This window comes from Agelaius tricolor, unplaced genomic scaffold, assembly GCF_023055355.1.
Source record: "Agelaius tricolor isolate 1412-34295 unplaced genomic scaffold, bAgeTri1.0.p SCAF_2, whole genome shotgun sequence".
Taxonomy (NCBI): domain Eukaryota; kingdom Metazoa; phylum Chordata; class Aves; order Passeriformes; family Icteridae; genus Agelaius; species Agelaius tricolor.
In genome coordinates, this window is record NW_027269262.1 from 35,514,172 (window position 1) to 35,535,735 (window position 21,564).

The following is a 21,564-nucleotide window of genomic DNA, read 5'->3' on the forward strand; positions in this document are numbered from 1 at the left end:
CCTCACCTCACTGGCAGCTCCAGCGTCTACAAGTAGAAGAGGCAGTATTATTGTCCTGGGGACAAGATTTATTTGATAGGACTGAAGTGAAGAAAACTTACTCCCTGAACCACTTTAAACACTGTGAAGGTATAACTAAAGTCTTTAACACCTTTTCCTGCCTATTTTGCTGTAGTCTGCAAAACTGTTTCCTTCCTCCTCAAAGCTATTAGCATCTCAATGCACAATGTCATGCTTTTCAAGCATGAGGCAGAAAGGAACTGAAAAGGTTTAGAGTACAGGTTAACCACATTATACTGTGTAAATATATTCTCTAGTATACATTCAGTATGAAAAAAAAGCAATGAAAGGCCAGGTAAAAGCCTCTTTTTTTTTTACAGGACAAACTAAGAGTTATTTAGGGTAATGGTTTCTGCTCCAGGTTTGTGGTTTGAATATCCAAGTTTCCATTTTTTAAGTATGTCAGTCTGCTGTGCACAGCCCCACACAAAGTCTTAAAGTGATTGCCCCAGCTATAGGACAAGACCAAATGTAACAATAGACAAAGCACGGCTACCACTCAAAGTAAATAGTGTCATTTCCTTCTATTACATTAATCCAGTGTTAGGTGAGAAAATAAAGTTTTTTTTAAAAAGTATTAGTCGTGAAAATATTATTTGCATACCACAAACCAAATCTTTCACTAAATAAGAGAGCACATGCATTCATGATCTTAGTTAACATCCCTAGAGATTCCAAATATATTAATCAAAGTTCCCAGACCTGCAGGACAATTTCCTGCTCTTTGAATGCCACAATATACTTCCCTGTGAGTCACAAAAGCATTCTAAAATTCTTCTACTACACAAACACACACAACCCAAAATTTAAATTCCAATTTTGTTAGATTAGCCTCCTAAAGTACCTAATTTTATTGAGGATATCAATTCCAGATTGCTCCAAGAGGACATTTTTTACAAAAGTGCGTGGGATGGAAATCTTCTCAGTGCTGGCCTCAATGAGGTCCTCACGGATGCGAGCCTTCTTCATTACGTTTGGGCAAAGGTTTTCTGCTGCATCCACCATAGACTCAAGGAGTGTCTGCAGCACAGTAAGCAAAAAACAACATTAGATACTGACATTCACTTTAGCTGGGAAGTGACAGCATTATTCTGTCAAATATGACACTTTTAGACTTGTATTTTTTACAATTCTTCTTCTGCTTTCCAATCTATTTTGCATCCAGCTGCAATAGAAGACATTTTACAAAATATAGCTTTGAGAATCAAAACACTTGTTCTGAAAATGACCCGCGACTGCACTTGTTTGCCTTTTCAAATATGAAACATTTACATCTCTGTGTGTTGAACTGTCAGAACAAATTAGCTTCCCTTGTGCACCCACCACTGCAGTGGATGCTCTGCTGCAGATGCCTTCCCTCTAAACTGTGCCCTGAATCACCAATTTTCATCAGTGCTCCAGACCTGCCAATTTATAAGAAGCATCAGTAAATGAGGAAGAGAGATCCTGAGAACTCAGCAGGCTGTAGATGGCTGGAATATACCAGCTGAATATTAAGAAGTAGCTACAAGCATGATCTGCAGTTGGCATGCAAACCTTTAATATATGGCTCTCATTTATATACATGTAAATCTACAGCAAACTTTAGATATAGCCAACAATTTTTAATCACACAGAACCACAGAATGGGTGAAAGCTTGGGAGGGACCACTGAAGGTCACCTAGGCCAACCTCCCTGCTCCAGGTTTCCCTACAGCACATGGCAGAGAATTGTGTGCAGACAGTTTTTGAGTATCTCCAGTGGGGGAGACTCCACACCCTCTTCAGGCAGCCTGTTGCAGTGCATGGCCACCCACACAGGAAAAATCAAAAGGAGGGTGGAAAAAAAAACCAAGGAACAGGCCAGAGTCCAGTTTACTGAAATGGGCCAACTTGTCTCTGATAAGAGTGAGGGTTGAGAAGCAAACAGAAAAAGGTACTTACAAATAATAAAATAAAAGAAACAACATTTCCGTGGAATGGTAAGCCTAGGTAAGCATAGATCTTACCTAGGGCATTTGTAAATTGCACAAAAATAAGAACTGCACCCCTTGAAAATGCTACTGATTTCCTTTTTCTTCTCAATCCCATACCACAGGTGAGTGACTGCAAATTCAACTCCATAGTATCAGAGCTTTTTTCTCTTTGCATAGCCCTACCATAACTAGTAATTTCCTTATGCAGACAATGAGTAAAAAAGAAACACAATTGCTGCATAAAAAATTCAGTGATTCAAAGCAGCATCTTTTAGAGTCTGTAGCTTTTACAGTCTGGAAAAAACAACAAAGCAACACAAAGTGGCCACAGTGTACAGGAAAATCCAATCTTTGCAACATTTGATTTAGAGTTATAAGGGACAACTGCCATTACAGCTAATAATATATCTTGTTGCTGGGTTCCCAAGATGCCCTTTAAGAACTCTTCCCACACGCCCTCCTTCAGTCCTCAAGCAGATTCTGGGGCAGCTTGACTAATGAAGAGACTTTCAAGCCTCTGTGGCCATATCCCCATGGGGGATGAAGAACTTGAATGTTAGAGAGCACTGAGCCAAGTAAACTACTAATGAGAGCTCCTGACACATCCATTTTTTCCATACCATCTATTCATTGGTGCAATTGTGTAGTTTATTGTGAAAAAATTCCCTGCCTCTCAAGAGTTACTGATGAATCACAATCATAAAAGTGATAGACTTGCTATGCTGAATTACAATTCCAGTCTAAGCAGGGTCTTTCAAAATGGATCATGTGAAAAAATGCTTTGAGAAGGCATAGCAGGAAAATCTAGATCTTTTCTGAAATTTCCAAAATCAATTTTTACTCAAAAAACTGAGAGAATTTGCAATTTAAGTCAGAGTTCGGATCTTATCTTCAATTGCGCAGCTCAACATAATTTCTTTACTGGTGGATTTTAGCTGTTGATTTCATATGACCATATCCACAGAAACCTTTCCTCACCTCCTAATTCCATACTCAAATCTTTCACTGATGGCAAGCCATAGTTACCAATATTGACTGTGAAAGTGCACACATTTCAGTCATAGGGCTGCAAGTACCAGTCACCAGGTGAAAGAAAAGAACAAATTGCTACCCACAATTAAAAAATCTTAGCATTCAGGGGAAAGATACAGTGAGGAAAAGGACTGAAGAATGATGATATCAAAATAAAAAAATGGAACAGGTGATGGAGCCAATAAACTCTTTGCTCCAGGACAGAATTTAGGAAGACTATTTTGAGCACTTCTGTCATTACAAAACCATCGTGTTTGTATAGGTTCCACTTGTCTTGCTTATTTTCCCTTGGGCTTTTACTGACTGAATAATGCATCTCCAGGTACTGTGTGTCCACACCAGCAGGAGAAGAAAAAGGCAAGGGTCTTGCTATAATTTCTCCTCTGGTCAACTCAACTCATTCCAATATATTGATTTTTCTTACTGTAACTCCTTTCTTCACCCCTCTTCCTTTCCTTTAGTTAAAAAAAAAAGGGAAAAAAAATCTTATTTACTTAAAATATGTTCATTGCCTATAACCAATTTCCAAACTTCTTTTTAGAATCACACTCCAGTTGCTATGGAAACAAAAAATCAAAACTCCTCTTACAGCACACAGGATTTTTTCCCCCCAACAACTACAAAAAGAATTGTCTTTATGTGAGCTTCCTTATCCATCTTTACAAATAATAAACTGCTTATGATGTTTTGAATTGACCTAAACAACTGGGGGGAAAAAATAATTCTAATCCATGTTCATCAGTTCTTCCTCCATGCATAGAACTTAAAAGAAAATCCTTCCACCTTAAGTGAAAATTAATAAAAATGAGTGTTGGAGTATACAAAGAGCATTATGACTTTATAGTTTTTTGTAAGCCACTTTTGCCACACAGATCAAAAGTAAATGTAAAAGTACGAATGGTTGAGCTAAAGTGCCTTTTGTTGTAAATGTGTAAAAGTGTAGATGGAAAACACATTAATTCAGGAACATTCCAAATGCTGAAGAGGCTTTTTTTCTCACCCTCTATAAGACTCTCCAAGATGAACTTATTTAAGTGCATAAGCCCAGCGTGAAGGGCTGACCAGACTACTCTTGTCCCAGTAATACCCCAGAGGTTCCACTGGGAAGAATCTTATGGATAAATCATGTCTGCAGAATTTCTCACTGTATTTCATATAATGGGGAAAGGGAGAAACATACTAAAAATAGAGCACCATTTTCCTCCTCATTAACTTTTTAATTTCAAAAAAGTAATTAGTAATATGGCATTATTATTGTTCTTCATTATATTCCCACTGACTTAAGCATTTTCATGTTTCAATTGAAAGATCAAAGAATCTGAAGATGAAGGTTGCAAAGTGTTTAAATACTGCAGAACACAGACAAAGCAGCTTAGTCACAAACAGAAGTTGATCTGAGCTGCCCCAGAGCCATATTTTTAAATTCATCACCTTCCATACAGATCCCTACTGTTAAAATTTGTCCACCTTGTCTTCTTCCTGGACTGATACCTTTGCACATGCTGTATGGAAGGCTCTTTGCTTGTTACACAGGAAGAGCAAACATAACTGAAGGTGCAAGTTTCTGAGCAGGAGCTGGCTGAGCACACAGGTGAGAACATTGACAGATCAACAACATCTACTTCAAGAGTTCAGGTTTAGCAGGCAACTTGTGAGAAGATTTCCTGTCAAGCTGCCTGTACCAGTTTTTTGGGCACTCTCAATACCTACAAGTTAACAGTAGAGTGGAAATCCTGCATCAGATTTGAAAGTGATCACTGAGAAAAAAAATCTGCCATGGAGCCTATAAAAAAGCAGCTTTCATTCTACTAGGACTCCTTAACTACTGAGCACTTTCCTCCAGGGCATGAGGCTTCTGAGGGTGCTTGAGAAATGTCTTAACAAAAGGCTGAAGGAGCAATTGATCAGTCTTCCCCTTCTAGCAGCTGAGAAAAGATGATAATAAACAGTGTATGCTCCTTCTGTCCACTGAAAACATACAGGCAACTTTTATTTTATTCCAGCTGGGAAAAATTTCCAAATTACATGGCCCAAAGTTATAAGAAACTAAAAATGAAAAGATAGCTATCTTACATACAAATCTACTGAGAAGAAAAATGAAGTATGGCACATTTGCATTTACTAACAGAAAACCTCAGATTTAGTTATTTCTACATGTGAGAGATGGTAACACATCTATCCACAGACCTTAAGTTGCTCGTCCACTACCCTTGTGACTTCTCCAGCCATGGATTCAAGTGTCTCTTGGATTGGATTGGAGAGTGAACCATTTGCTCCTGCCCAAGAAGCTCCACCAAGATGATACAGATTTGGTAAGAGCTGTAAGACAGGAAGAGTATCCTCAGAAAATAGGCTCATCACTGTCTTCAAACCAGGACAAACAGCAGGAAATTTCTTTGGCTGAAACAAAGTCTTCATAAATTAGAATTATCTTATCACTTTAAATACTAGCTATAGCTGGTTATCTGAAGAAAATACACTTTTGTGACACATATTATTATTTTCACTGCCTAAAACCAGAGAAGCTGTAAGCACACACAGAACTGCTCTCATCACTGCCAGTGTGCTGGGAAAGGCTTACTGTTTTGGAGTTCTTAGCGTCCCGCATCAGCCGTTCCGCACATTTGACATCCTCCTGTACAGCATCCACACCGCAGTTTCTTAAAGAGTTGAGATGATCTTGCACTTTTACACATATTCTGTCAATCATCTACTTGAACAAAAGGAATACAAAAGATAAAACATCAGGATGTTGGTCAAACACAACCTTAATCCAGTCCAGGTAGAAAATCAATAGTAGCATGATGAGATTTGCAGTGACAATATAACAACCTGGAAAGGCATGATAAGACCTTGGCAGCATGTCAATACTATTGAAGGAAAGAACTACATCTCATAAAGACACCCCTAAGCATTGCAAAATAAATAAAAATTTACCATCAGGAAAAATAAATGCTGTGGAATATTTCCCCCACAGAAACCTCCAGGATAACTGCAAATAATAAACAAGTTACCCTATTTAAGTGTTAGTCTGGTTTTTGGATCAGATTTAATGCTGAAAATGTTTTTGATATACCTAAGACTATAGTCTAAAGGTCTCTGAATTGTTAAGAAGTTCAGACAGTAAAAGAAAGCTCTGTTCATTCAACAAATACTAACAGCGATTTCTCCAGTCTAAGCAAAATGCAACTGCGCAGGCTTCTGCGGTATTCTTTTAAAATGTAAATATTCCTAGTTGCAAGGGAATTAAAACTATCAAAGCAGAAGTTTCCATCAGACATTTCACAGTGGGATAAATTGAACTTAATCTGTACCCGCAAGACAGTTCATTCAACATGCTGCAAATGCAGGGCAGGTGGTATATCTGTATCTTACGGGACAAACCACTAAGAATGCCTGACACATAGTCAGCTTTGATTAAGATATATGAGGCAGGGAGATATAATAGTTAAAAGTCTTTATCAGCCCACTTAGCATACATCAGAACCGGCTATTTGACATTTTGAAGCAACATCTGAGTGCACGCACCATCATATAAAGCCTACGTTCCAGCGTCTTATATCATTAGCAATGAGAACTGAAATAATTTCACAGCATGCTCCTTTTCAGATCCACATAAATCTTTCTCTTCAAAGGGTTTTGGGTGGGTATTTTTTTTTAAGTACAAAAAGCTAATTAATTATTAGACAGTAGAAAGTCTCATTGGGACCTCTGGACAGAAAAAAAATACACTCTGGGAATAATAATGCAATTCTATCATACTAGAGAGTCTTTTTCAGCTCTCTTTTAAAACTGTTTTTAAAATCCATCCCTACTGTACACAATTTAGTACAGAAATTAGTAACTTTATTTCAAAATAACAATAAATTACATTTCCTGAAACTTGATGTGTATGTGGTGTTGGAGAAAAGAACAACTAAAACCAACAAGCTATAAAAATCTAAACTTATTTCATATAGAGATTATTTATTTGAGGGGGGAAAGTGACATTGGAACAGAAAAATTACTAGAATAGAACAATTGGTCTTGCAGCTTCTAATTCCAGTATATCTCCATATACCATTTTCATTCTCAAGAGGTTAGAGTACAATTTCGGGTTCCAGTAACAAAACACTGTCCCATTAATTTTTAATAACACAGGTAGAGCACAAGCAAACCACTGTTCCTGGTTTCAACAGTAGTTTACTTGGTAATACCTTGAGCCTTTCTCTACATGGTACTGCTGTATAGAAGGCCTTCATCTCACACATGCTCTGCTTCCAAATACATTGTCATTGATAATTAATATTTCTTGGGAAACAGTATAACCCACGAGGCACATCATCTTAAAAGTACTCAGAATGAGAGAGAACTTCCTCCCCCCCAAGCAGATTTTAGGCATTGAGATGTCCATTAAGTAACAAATTCTCACCTGCTGAGTGGTGCTAGTGACAATGCCTTGCTGCAGCCGATATGCTTGCTCCTGTAGGTACTTCCTGGTCTCATGGTTACGAAGCAAGTAGTTTTCTATCTAAAAAAAGGAAAAAAAAAAGCAGAAAAAAAAGATTAGGAAACTGATTTGAGTCTTCACATTGTAATTTGCTTTCAATTTTGTGTTTTCAATTTTTTGATTCTGCTGTGTCAGAATTGGGGACTGACAAGAAAAGCTACCTAATTATTTATCATCTGCAAACTTTTCTGAAAGAGTGTTCCATTTTGGACAATTTAGCAAGTTATGCTGACAAAGGATTAGATCCTGGAGAAATATTTGAAGGGACTCTTAACTGTTAGGTGTTGTAGAGATCATGATGACTCAAGATATTTGATTCGTTTCTTTTAGATGTCTTTGGCCAGCTGCAAAGACATAGATTTGAATAGCAGTATGTCTGAAGGGAAAATAAACTATCTAAAAGTGCCTAAGTGATAGTGCAGCCTCAGTTCACCTGTTGGTTAATTAAAGCTAAGCAGCACAGAAGTGCTCTTTAGAGACAAGTGATTCCTGCTGATGGCTACCACAAGTGTCACCAGCAGTACACACCCACCATCAGCCAGCTTCATCGCACACAGAATAACCCCCTAACCCTGCTCTATCAAACTTGGTGAAGCCAAAAAAAACTATTAACAAACTGTTCAAGGTTCATCAAAGGTGATGGACCTGGTCTGAAAGAGAGCGGGGAGGAAAGGATAAGTGGAGCAGCCAGCAGGTTGTGAGGCTGAGATCAGTGGGGACAGTCACCTCTAAGGTGGCAGCAGCAGAAAGAACTGCAACATCTGACCATGCCCAGAGCAAATCCCTGGGTTTATTCACATTGCCCACCCCAAGCCAAATGTGCTGCAGAGACACAGAGCTCAGGAGGGTGGCTGCTGTGTCCATCAGTCAGTCAGTGCAGTTCTCCTGGCACCAGGCACAGTCCATGCAGGGAGGCTCACATCCCCACCTGCAGGAATCACCTGTGTTGTGTCCACAACACCACTCCTGACACTGATACCTTTTCTAGGAGGTAACTTCCTCATCTTGTGTGAGGAAAGCCTGAACCACACATTAAAACAAACTCGGGATCTAACAGTTTTAGCAACCTTGATATGAATTAAAGGAAATGCTCTTTGTACATAGCGCCTAATTAACACACAGATCTAAATCCCCATGGCCAGAAGCTTCCCAGTATTTTTTTCAGAAATGCACCTACAGTCTAGATGTGAACCGCGCCAATTATATTAAATGAGATGTAAGAAATACATCCATCCCCCATGAATCAGATTTTTAAAAGCAAAATTGAGAGAATTTTCATGCATCAAAGAAAAAGATACTAACTACCAGCACTTCTCCCTGTGATACTCAAATTACAGAAAGCAAGGATCATAGACATTTGCTTTTTAATCACAGTTATCTGTAAGAACTATTTATAACATTTTTATGGCCTTACCCTGGCTAAAGGAAAACTGCTCATTAAAGAGATGTGAAATGTGTGCTTCCTGATTGAGCAGGAGGCTTGTTTGGGGCTTGCAAGATTTACCATATTAAAACTCAGATGGGAGTTTTATAATTCAGGCAAGTGGAACACTACAGATACTGTCAACACCTTTTTTATCAAAAAGAACATGCTGGGGCAGTTGCTTACTTAGGGCAACACAGTGTGTGAATTTTATATATACAATATAAAACACAGGCAGTAAATGTTTTCATCCTCCTTTAAATTGAAGAGCACCCTTTGTCTTATACAGAGCTGACTGCGCTTTTTATGCCAATATAAAAAGCGTGCGCCAGTAATTCTAAACATTTGGTAATACCCACAGGCACATATGTAACAAACATGCAGTTTCTAACTCTCATAGTCAGGCACACAGTAATACCAGGTCTAGTTTGCATTTTTTTAGTTACAATATTCTGACACTACACCACTGCATTCCATCAGCCATCATTCCCAGCATTCTGTGGAATAAAAAGCTCTTGCAGCACTTGATTACCATGTATATGTCTCTGCAAACCAAACAATCTTTGAATCCAGTATAGAATTCTTATTCAGCCAAGCATGAAGTCTCAGAAACTTAAAATGACTATATTTTTGCTGGTTTGATTTCTGTTCATTGGTGGTATATGCAATACCTTTTGCAGAGCCTCTTCTGTTTTCTCAGGGTTTGTTTTGAGTGCTTGGGAGGCATCATTCATCGGTATAGGCATGAATCTCAATGTATAATTCCTACAGAAAAAAAAAATTGATGGTGAAAGTTAATCTCATTACTGTATCTCTTCATAATCACTGTAATTTTTTATGAAGAATAACCTAGAAGGGAGAAATAAATGTATCCAGCTCGTCCATGGAGGGTACTAAGAATGTATTTTTTCACATTTTTAAGTGAAATAGTTGGAAGTATATATGCTCTTTTTTTCTACTAATTCTTTACTACTAGACAGAGAGGTAGATTTTGAAAAGCAGTTACATGGTCAATGCCCAGTGGCTGCTGATTAAAAGCCTATCTGCCCTCTGTACCTCTGTGCACAAAGCTAGATTATTTTTGTGTATCTAAACAGAACAGGGAGAATCAGTGCCTGCTGGAAACTGTATCAGATCTAAGACTAAATGGAAATACTCAGTAACAGACAGATAGCAACTAAGAGACTGAGTTTTAGAAATTTACTATTTAATAACTTCTCATGTTTACAACAATTTGAAGACACTTGCTGCATTTTTAATAAAAAGCTGACAAAACAAGCATAGCATCCCCACATTGCTTTATGCAAACAATTGCTCCCTGCATTTTCCTTATTTGCTTGCAAAATATTTCTGCAGCTTTGTCCATCTGCTGCAATGAGAAATTAAATACAGGAGTTTGGTCCTGAGTCAAAATTACATTTAAACTCTGAGAATATAAACTGGCTATCATAACACAGTTATACTTAAATGCCACCTACAGTGGTGTGTCCACACAACTTCAGACTTGAATAAGGGGGTGGGGGAGGAACAGCAGGAAGTTTTTAAAACCTGGAAAGGAAATTATTCTTTCTATTTTCAATTAATCCTTTATTTCCTGCAAACATTTCTTTCTCCTCCTTCTGCAAACATCCCACTAACCGCCTGTTCCTATTCCATCCAGAGCTACACAAATATGTTTGGAACCTTCTATTCTTGAGCGCTTTGAAGTTGGCAATTTCAATTGAGTCACCACCATTGATGACAGCAGACCACGCTACTCCCATCAGCAGACACCTTAAATAGTGTGAAACTCCAAGCTTCTTTTGCTTCTTCTCCCACCAGGTGCTTGGACACATGTAACACCATTCTCTGAAGGGCAGTGTCCTCCTGAACTGCAAACACACCGATTCCTCATTGATACCACCCAACATTTTACTTTAAATTATAACGGAAGGCTTTTATGTTTCTTCCCCAATGCAAACACAGTGATATATGGCTGTCAGTGCAGGCAAAATCCCTGTCCTTCCACAGTGTCCAACTGTCTGGTGCATCAGACAAAAAATTAACTCTTCTTTTTAGCTGTCTTGTCCTTCAAAAGAACACTGCAAACTATACAGACCCTGATATGTGTCCTCATGTAATACTAACCAGTGTCCACCACCATGGGGAGAATTTTTAAATGTCAAAGATGCTGAGCTCAAGGACAGATAATTACAGAACTTGCTGATTCCCTGACAGGTGGTGTATTTATTTAGTAAAAAAAAAAAAAAAAAAAAAGGTAGATTTCTAAGGATCTCTGCAGCTGTTTGACATTTAATACATCCCATTCATTGAAATCTGTAATTGCCAGCTCTCATGCTAGCAGTTATATGCTAAATTCAATTTAGTCAAAGACTTGGTGCACCCTCCCTCACACATATGGACACACAGAGCTGGAGGAGGGAAAATGAAAGGTAAGGAGATTTTCATGGACACACAATCACAGAGGCAAAACTTTCCTTCCTACCCTAAAGGAGGAAGGAAATCCTCTGTACTTGGGTTGCTTTCAGACACACAGTATTATTTTCATCTAAGAATTTACCAGCCCTTAGGGGAAAATATCAAGAATTTAAAGCTCACTTTTCAACTTTATCATTATGCTTTGTTTTTCTCCGTTTCCTTGAAGTCTAAAATATTCCCCCATTCTTCCTTTTATTAACACTCCACTTGTCTCTTGTAAAGGAGCACATTTTGCTACAAACTCAATAATCCAGTAATTTCCTAAGACATCGATATACTCAGCAAAATACCTATATTTAAAGGATATTAAATTTCAGAGAGGTGCTCAAAGACTGTAGACGATGTCCCAAAAGAGGTACCAAAAACTTCTTCTTCTAGATACAACATGTGTGACAACAGTTTTACATTTCATCACATTATTTCCCCTGTAGTAACTTCTGATCCACACACTACATATGCTCTGTGCTGCAGTGGAGATTTTACTTACAGGAATAAGATTATCTGTTTTTCAGGTCAGGGTGTGTGAATTTCACATCACTGCTAAGGGAAGAATTCATAGCCCTCTGACAGACTCCAGCATTTCTCCTTAGATATTAGAACTTCAGCTATTTCTTCAGTCAGTCCATATAGAAAAAAATATAGAAACAATGCTGCAGAGTCCTGTGACAGAGGGGGCTCCAGGCTGCAAACCACATGTTTATCTTCATATTAAAATCACAGAAGTACAAGACTCTGCTTAATGGCCAAGCTGAATAGGATGCCCATTGTTCTCAAATGCCCTCCTGAACTGACACCTGTAAGGGACTCTGCAGAAAATCTTCTCAGGTCTTCATACCACCTGTCTGGGACACCCCTGGGGCAAAATCTGCCAACAGCCATGCTCCTGGAATTCCCTTGCAGAAATAACATTTTCAAAGAGCAACAAGCAGATGAAGAAAAGTTGGAGATTAGGAAAGAAAAAACCTTCCAATTACTTCAGCCTGCTTTTAAAGTCTGCAAATCACCTCTGCCTCCTGCCCATGCAACTAAAGTCTACCTTTCTTCTTGTTTTGTGGTTTGGCAGATGAATATTTTTCATAAAATCAAAATAACACGTAGAACACATGTCCTCAAACATCTTCAATATATTTCATTCCATTTTGAGCAATGGTTCTTCAGAATATTGATGGCTTCAGGTATTTTTAGGAAACATATGGTGAAGAATGTTCTCAAAATGTCTTCAAGATGGATTGTTTACAGCCTAATTGTTTTCAGCCAGTACTGACAGTCTCTCTCTTCATGTTTAAACCTTTGTTGCTTGTGGCTTAGTGTGTGATGTTATCAAGGTTTCTGACAATGTAAAAATCTTTAAGGCAACATAAAATGACCTCAGATTCCAAGTTAAATAAACGAGATGTCACCCAGAAAAAGTACAGTGACACATAATTAACTGTGGCATTCCGGGGGTGTTTTTGTTTAGATTACTTGCTTTTGCCTCAGGATTTCCACCCCTTCTCTATTTACTCATCCAAACACTTTGGAACAGAGAAATAAAGCTGATGCTAACCAGAAAACAAGTGCATTTCTTTTCCTACAAGACTTCCCCATGCTATTACCCTTTAACAGAGAAATGTCTGCAAGTTGACAAATAACCTTTGCAAATTATTATTCACTACTATCAATGGAATCACTGCAAGATGATTTGCTTAATTATACATAATTTAGCTAATTTCCCACATCAGTGCAACTGAATTCATTTCAAAACCGAGTATATAGACTACAACAGTTTCACAAACCAAGTAACTTTATAAGCTCTAGCCTCATGACCCCTGGAAGGGTTAAGATGCTCCCTTAAGTAGTTATACAGTTTTATAAGATACCTTGTCTAGGACCTAGCAATAGTAGGTTACATTCACTTTCTAAAGAGAGCCTTTGCTCCTGCCTGAGGGATTTCATGATGCGAAAAACTTCAACTGCTGCTTAATTTAAATCTGGAATTCTTCTCTCTTAAGGAAAGTAAGAATAACATATAAAGAAATGTGATGGATGTGGAGGGAGATGAAAGCAATTTAACATCTATCACTGGTAATAGCTGCATCTGTGAGTAAACTCATGGAAGCAAAATGACCTAAAGCACAGCAATTACAAAGAAAAACTGCAGTTCCTGAGATCATCACTATTAGTTTCAACTTACTAGGGGAAAGAAAAAAAGTTAGACCACTTCAGTAATTTTCTGTTATTATGTACAGCGTCATTCATTAGAATAGAATTTGTGCACACTATCAACACAAGAGAATGAAGCAAAGGGAAAAATATTACCAAATTCAGAATTTTAACACTGAGAGCAGAACTCAAGGACCTTAATGCTGATAGCAGAGTATGGATGAAAGAGCCACAGAGCCTCTTCCCATCCTTTTGAAGGATGTGAAGTCATGAATTTTCCTTTAGATTAAACATCCTGACGCTTAAATTTGAGAGCACTCAGCATCTTCAAGATCATATTGACTGCGGTGAGAACTGCAGCTGCTCAGATCATTCAGGATCTTTGGCCTCTTCATCAGACATTCAATTACTTGAGACTTACTTTTCCAGTGCCACAGCTATGTCCTGGAAGCCCTGTGCAGTGATGTTATTCTTGTCCCATATTACAGTTCTGAGAGGTGGTGGGAAGAGGAAAGAAAAATGTAAGTTAAACAAGAGCGACCAAACAAATCCATAATGAAGCTTTGCATATTGAAATAACACACTGCTGAATATTCAAAATTGCAGAAGGCAGCACTTTAAAAACTTATCTTTACTTAGATGGTAAATCCTTGAAATGACAGAAACTATGGATAAATACACAAAATCCAGTTTCCTGTACTTTAAAGGGGACTCTACTGTATTTTTTATCACAAGCATAAGTACCTTACTTTTCTAAAGCACAATTAATACAAAGATTTGGACATAAATTCCTGCTTTTTTTGAGGAATAGCATCAAAACCAAAGTTCAAATGTCTCCTTTGCAAGGCCATACTGAAAAACCAGAAAATTGCAGTAACTGGTCAATCTCTGTTCCACATAGGCTACGTGTATTTTAAAAATTCATGCTGATCAGAGGTCAAAATTTGCAGGCTATTACACATTCAGCCCTGCACTAAGCTCATCACACTGTTCACATGAATCCCCATGCAACACAAGAAGCTGCCAAAATAAACCATTAGGTTAGGTGCATAAATGGTAGCTCTTTTGAATACACAGTAATGATGAGAGTGATCAAGCCTTCCCCTCCTCCCCCAATTCAGACCACTCAAGCAGACTGCTTGGCAATTTGCAAACACATGTTCAAAGATCTCATTAGTAGGCAGAAGAGACAGACAAGCAGATAAATCTTACTTCTGCTAGAGCACCAGTTGTAGCTGTTCTTAAAAAAAAAAAGGCACAAAACCAAACAAAGATTTCTGGTGTTTAAAAGAGAGGATAAAAAGAGATAAATGGCACGCTTTCACAAGTATTGACATCCTTCTGTTGTTGCACAATTATCCCTCTGTTTTTTAGATGAAAGGTAAGAAAGAGAGGAAGAGAGATTCTACACTCACTCAGCAAACATCAGATATGCTAAGGGTCAAATCTTGAATATTTCTGCCACTGGAAAGTCTGTTTATACTTCTACCTGGGTGTCATTTTATAACATTTTGGCAGAACCAGTTAGCATTGCATTATTCAGTCTGTAATCACACCACAGACTGTGGTGACATTATGTCAACTGTGACACTCAGCATACTGTGAAATGTTTCAGTCTGCCACCCTGAAATGTATCAAGACTTTATTTCCTCAAATATTGTGGTCATTTCAGGTTAATGCATTCAAAAAACCTAAGCCATCCCTCCAGTGCTTTTCTGACATTTTTAATATTCAGTTTGGGCACAGCAACACAAAGGCCAGAGGATGCCTGCCTCTGAACAAAATAGCCAAGACTGTTTGGGGGAATTTCTTATCCTCCAGGGAACAAATACTTGGAGACCAAGTAAAAAGTGGGCTTTTTACACTGACAATACACTGAGGAAGGTTCATCTGCACAGTCTGAAGAGGAGGAGGGAGGATTATCTTTCCTGATGAGGGTGACATATTTAGAGGTCCCCATCCAGATTTACGCTGATTGAAGGTTTTACTGTTTGTGAAACACATGCTGGATAGAAAAAGAGTGATACTCTCAAGCCATCAGTGCCAGACATGCTAAAAAGCAGGGAAGTTGCTGGGCAGATGAAGTTGCAAAGAAGATATGCCAAGGTCCATCAACACAGTAGGAAGGGGAGAAAGGAAGGAGGGATGGTCCATGCTGCTCCCCATTCTGAATTCCACATGCTCTTAGTTCTACAAACTGACACTTCAGAAGACAAAGAATAATTCACTTCAGTTTCCTACCCAAGTATCAGAATTTTCTCTGCTGGGAAAGCCTCCAGTAAGAAAGAGAAAGCAGAACACAAGAGAGTAGCTAAGCACTAGAATTGTGTTCCCAGGGACACTGTGGAATCTTGGTACTTAGAGATCTTCAAAACCTGCACAGGCAAGTCCCTGAGCAACCTCACATAGCTTTAAATTGGCCCAGCTTGGAGAAGAACATTGGATTTAATTAACAGAGAGCTCTGTAACAATGTAATTTTTTCTGTCATTCTAGAAATTTGAAAAGTCTTTTGATTCCAGCAAGAGGCCTTTCTGTTCAAATGTAGAAAATTTTCCCCAGTTTCAGTTAAGGAAATGTTTTTGAAGGGACAACTTGCTTTTCTTGTTTTTCTGTTGTTATTTTCCGTTCTCTTAAGAAAAAGAAGGATGAGAATCCTTCCAAATAAAGACACTCTTAAGTGGCTCTACATAGAAAGGTTCTGAAGAGAAACAGATTAAGAATAAGCCAACAACTTCAGTATTATTAAGCCATTCTACTGCTTACTGCAAATACATTTCACTTACCTGAGTTTGGTGTTTATCTGTAGGGCTTTTGCCAGCATCTTTGCTCCCATATCTCCCATGGCATTTCCACTAATATCCACTTTTGTGAGAGAAGTATTGCTGCCCAAGGCATTAATAATGATGGTGACCTCCGTCTTCAGCTTGGAATCTGCGAGGGACAGTGACTGTAGAGGCTGTGGATTATAGAAAATGCACTGATAACAGAAGCTGATAACACACTCATTCCTCAAACACCAACTAAAAGAAGTTACAAGTTTCCCAAACTCTTGGGGACAGCAGTAAACATCAAAGAGTTATTTCTATGTTTGCTGCAGATCCTAACAACACATGATAAATTGGGAGTCAATAACTTACAGCACAGGTGTCAAACACATGCACACAAGCAGATTAAGTTGCAACACTGTGAAAAAATTATTTTCAAGTGGCAGTGCCTCCAGCTTCCTGAGTTCTACTAAATACAAAACACAGTGTAAACCTCAAAAAAGGCAAGATAACAACCACCAGCTTCACAAGACAACTTCCAGTGTCCAGTGGATTTTGCTTAACCAATATTAGCATTTTCAGTGAGAAATAGAAGTATCTACCATTCCCCTTCTCTCCCTCAGGCTGAGACGTTTGCCCAAGGGCAAATTACAGCCCAAGGCACTGTTAAAACATAAACAGTTTCCTTAAAGTGTTAAAGATAAAACTGTACCAGGTCTGAAATTCAAAGCAATATTGAGTATTTACTAAAATGAGTAAGTCTACTCATTGTAATAGATACTACAACATTTTTCAGTAACTTTATTTTTTCATGAAGCATATTAAGCTGAAACTATCTTATTTGGCTCCAGCAAGTCACACTCCAAGCCTCAAAAAAACCTTTTCTAAAAATGCCCATATTTCCTCCACTCTCAATGCCCCCAACACTCAACATCAGGAGCTCAAGAACCACAGTTAATTTATCCCCATGCCTTGCATAGATATTACAGCTCCTAAAAGTGTAATTTGTCTTTGGTGATGAATGAGGACTCCACAAAACATTTCCCTTGCTCAAGTGTGAGTCCATACAGAGAAGTGTATTGTCATTATACACCCACTTAGGCACATGCTGAAGGATGAATTATTGGAGCCTAAAATCCTCAAATAGGCAGCATAGGAAAAGCAAAATCTCCTAACAATGAGCCACAGCCTTTATGTTAGGCCCTGAAGATTAGATTAATGAAAATAAGCCAACCAAACTGTGCACACCTTCCAGGGTCCAAGGTCCTTGCATCATACCTGCTATACAATGGGATCTGACTCTCCAGACACCACTGGATTACAGTGATAACCAAAAAACTTGCAACAATGCAAGAAATGCACTTACTAATGAGGAAAAGCACAATAATTTGGAGGCACAGCAGGTTGATAATTATAAAGTCTAATAATAACACAAGCCACATGCTGGTTTTATTTTAAATGGAAGTTATTAAATTACTATGCTAATACCCTTAATCTGTCTGTTTTTGAATTTTATTGCACAACATGAAGAGAAATATAAAGAATTATTAAGAATTTAAAAGCAATATTAACAAAAATGTTAACATCACATTTAGAATGGCACTCAGGAGCTCTTGACAGAAGTCTGAGAAGCCCTTTTGCTGACAGATTCACAGTAAAGCAGCACCATGCAGCACTAGGAGAAATCAGCAATAAACTTGTGAATGTGAGATTGTTTCTGTTTCTCACGTGTCACTTTAGAAATGGGCATTGGAGTAACTGAGCTGCACATGATCCCTCCCACATAATTTTTCTAAATCTCAAATATCCTCCAGGAAGCTTCTTGCATTCCAACACTCTGACAAAACAGTATATGACTGAAAACACTTCTGTACTGTATTCTGTAAGGATTGACAGCTATGTACCATCTAAATATTCATTAAATTATCTGATCATTACATTAAAAATCCCAAATGAAACAACAACAAACAAAAAAACCGAATCAAAACCAAATCCCCCACAAATATGGGCAATACTCTACAAACACCTCTTTTAACAACTTAATAGTTTTAGCTAGATATTGAGAAAACCGAAGTCTAAGGAGCACTTTCAGTGTCCCTGCTACAGAAAACAGGTACTTTGCCAATATAGAGAAAATGCTTTAACACAATCTTTTTAAGGAAGAGGAATTCTCAAAGTACAAATTTACAATTAGAAATTGTATGATTTTATTCATCGATTCAGTCGTACTTCTGGAAAAAACCCTAGGAATTAAATCAAGCTAAATTTGCTTTTCCTAAGAACAAAATGCTGCAAAAAGCCTCCAAAAGCCAATTCTGCACCAAGCACTGAACTAACAACTAAAGATAACCATCACTAGAAATTCACTGCACCTATGCAGGAGTGATTACCACTCTGAGCAACAACACTGCATACCTGCAGTGTAACATCCCTTTTTGCAACAAGCAAAGGAATGACACATTAAGAATACATTATAATATTCTGCACAGTATAGCACCTATTTATATAAAAAAGACATGAAAATAACCCAAAAAAATGAAACTAAATGTTACATTCTTGTTTATATAAAACACCTGTGAAGCTCTGCTATGTAGGTTACTACTACTGCTTTTAAATGATGCAGAATTACATTTGGGTCTCACTCTATTTTAACAGTCATAGAAGCAAGCCACTGATTGTTCAAATCATTTTACTCATGACTCACATTAACACAGCAACAGAGCTATTTAAAGTGTGCATAAACACATGAAGAAGCATTTAGAGATCATTATTTTAGGTTAAAGCCACTTGCTTCAGCTTTCCATGCAGACAGTGTGCAGTTCCTAAACTGTGCAGTGTGCTCTGGGCAACATCACACCCTGGTCTCTACAACTGCATCTTAAATTTTTCATGTCCTGTGGCAGTAAATGCATACTATTGTTAGAATGAGGACCACCCCATTTATAATTCAAATTGAAATAGCTAGAGACTTAAAATAATTTCCTAGCATTGAGATACAGTGAGGACACTCCTAAGCAGCTTTCTGCAACATATTTTTCCCACAGTGCTACAGTGCCTGTCCTCAACTCTTTTGCTGCTAAGAGATAGTTCATGCTGGTTTTAGTGCTTGATGAGACATAAAAAAGCAAGATTCCCTCACTGAAGAGGAGTAACAAGAGAAAAGAACATGGGGAAAGAAGAGGCAAGGTAACCCCAAAAGGATGATATGCTATATCCCAAATGTTAATGAAGTGACATGAAGGAGAGACAGTTATTCTTAGTAACTAAATAAAACAACTTATTCTTAGTAACTAAATAAAACAACTTTTTGGTGCATTATTTCATTATAACACTGTTTGAAAACAGGATGACAATACATTGTGTAGGTTAGGTTAGGAAAATGTAGTAGGTAAGAATTACAGGCCCACATCTGACCCGTGTATAGTGTAAAAGGAAGAAAGTGGAACAACAAATGAGGTTGAGAAAAGAAAAGGAATGCAAGAAGTGGAAGCTAATGATGCAAAGGAGAGAGAACTGCAAGAATGATACACACAAAATTTAGCAGCTACCTTTTCCTATAACCTGAAAGTTTCAAAAACAGAAGCCAGGAGAGATAAACAGAAGGTTGTAACACTTTAAGTAGAAATAATAGAGTGAAAGTAGAAATTTTTGTTCTTAAGGAAAGATAATAAAGAAAGGAGTCATAAAATAGGGGTAAAAATTCAACAGCATGTTTCATAAGATGATTTGGGCACTGAAAGGACACAGAGTGCGTGGATGAAGTGTTTTAAGGTATGGTCTGAGTGGGAAGAAATGTTCACCTGAAACAGAACAAAGGAATAATGGAAATAGAAAACATACTAAATTACATTTGTTTGTGATTTAGTTCTTCAGGACAGCTGTGAAAGGATAAGCATGAGAAACAGGGCAGGACAGAGACAAATGCCCACACAGAAGCAGCAGGTGGTATCTGATGAAATGAAACCGCTCAGTACAGGATCAAAAGGAAAAGGAAAGGAGGGGAAAGCAGTCCTGCAGCATTCCTTTTATAGGCAGAGTAGAAGGAGGTGCTCACACAGCACAAAACAACAAGGCCAGCTTGGTACAAGAAGCAACGCAGAGTTCCACCCATACATTACTTAGCACAACCCTACATCTAACTTGTGCAAACAAGGATTTTCATTAAGGTGCTTTCATTCCAGGTGTTACTTCAATTAGAATTAGTTTTGATATCTGTATGAAGAACTTTACCACATCACACTGATATCCCATAGTTTAAAGAATAAAATGTGGAGGAAGGCACAGAATCAAGAAACACCAGTACCACTAATCCCATTTAAGAGGACAGAAAGAGCATAGAGGGCTAGTATAATAAATCACTTCAAATAAAATTGAGAACTAAGAAAAAGGGAACACGGAATATGAGTCTAATGACCTTGCAAGGCAAGAGACATTGGGAATCCTGGTTAAAACTGCCAGATACAGACATAGATGGAAGGAGAAGACAGCCAAGCAGTTAATATGAAGAGCATGAACTTGGAGGCGAGACAATAAAGACAACAGGAAGGAGCAGGTGTTCAGACAACCTGAGTCTCCAGTTGGCTGTCTCTGGAGAATGAGGAATGCCTGCTTGGTACTTGCACAGGAAATTAAGGAGAAAGAAAGGACTAAAAGTAGATAAATAAAGATTGACAAGCATGAGAGTAACAAAGCATCTTAAGATCCCCTTCTAACCAAAACTAGGATGCCAAGAATGGGCAAGAACACAAATCCAACCACAGAAGTATTTCAGAATAACAAAAGTAGAGAAATTAAGGAAGTGAGCAAGCATCCCAGTAAGGTACCCTGAAAAGGTTTTATGAAATTGCTCCCATGACTAAGAAAGGTAAAAAACAGCACAATGAATGGTTTATTTGCATCTTTGGAAGAAGGAAGGAATTCTGAGAGATCACTGCAGTGACCTTGCATTTTGCCAAGGGAAAAAAAAAGTTAATACACAAGAACAGCTATCAGGAAATAATGCATTCCATAAATTAAAAAAAAAAGCATTGCTATTGAGAACACTACGATTGTAATCTCTTATCAGGACACAAAAATTCTGAAAATTTGTGCCTAAAGGGCTGTATAATTTAGACATAAATAACTAGGTTACACACATCCAACTATTTAAAATGAATATTTTTCAACAACCACAGATCCTAAGACTATCCTCAGAAAATGTTCACCTACATGGCACAAGT

The 21,564-nt window shown here is 38.0% G+C and overlaps 1 protein-coding gene across 6 annotated transcripts in view; it reads right to left on the minus strand.

Annotated features, from left to right (window-relative positions):
- CARMIL1 (capping protein regulator and myosin 1 linker 1) overlaps positions 1-21,564 on the minus strand; it is a 189,684-nt gene that overhangs the window by 45,229 nt on the left and 122,891 nt on the right. For all 6 annotated transcript variants that reach the window (XM_071456069.1, XM_071456052.1, XM_071456061.1 and 3 more), the window contains 7 exons: positions 16,364-16,536; positions 14,001-14,069; positions 9,631-9,724; positions 7,459-7,557; positions 5,629-5,757; positions 5,235-5,366; positions 905-1,080 (listed from right to left, as the gene is read on the minus strand). In XM_071456069.1, coding sequence (XP_071312170.1) covers positions 905-1,080; positions 5,235-5,366; positions 5,629-5,757; positions 7,459-7,557; positions 9,631-9,724; positions 14,001-14,069; positions 16,364-16,536 — 872 coding nt within the window. The remainder of the gene's footprint in view (positions 1-904; positions 1,081-5,234; positions 5,367-5,628; positions 5,758-7,458; positions 7,558-9,630; positions 9,725-14,000; positions 14,070-16,363; positions 16,537-21,564) is intronic.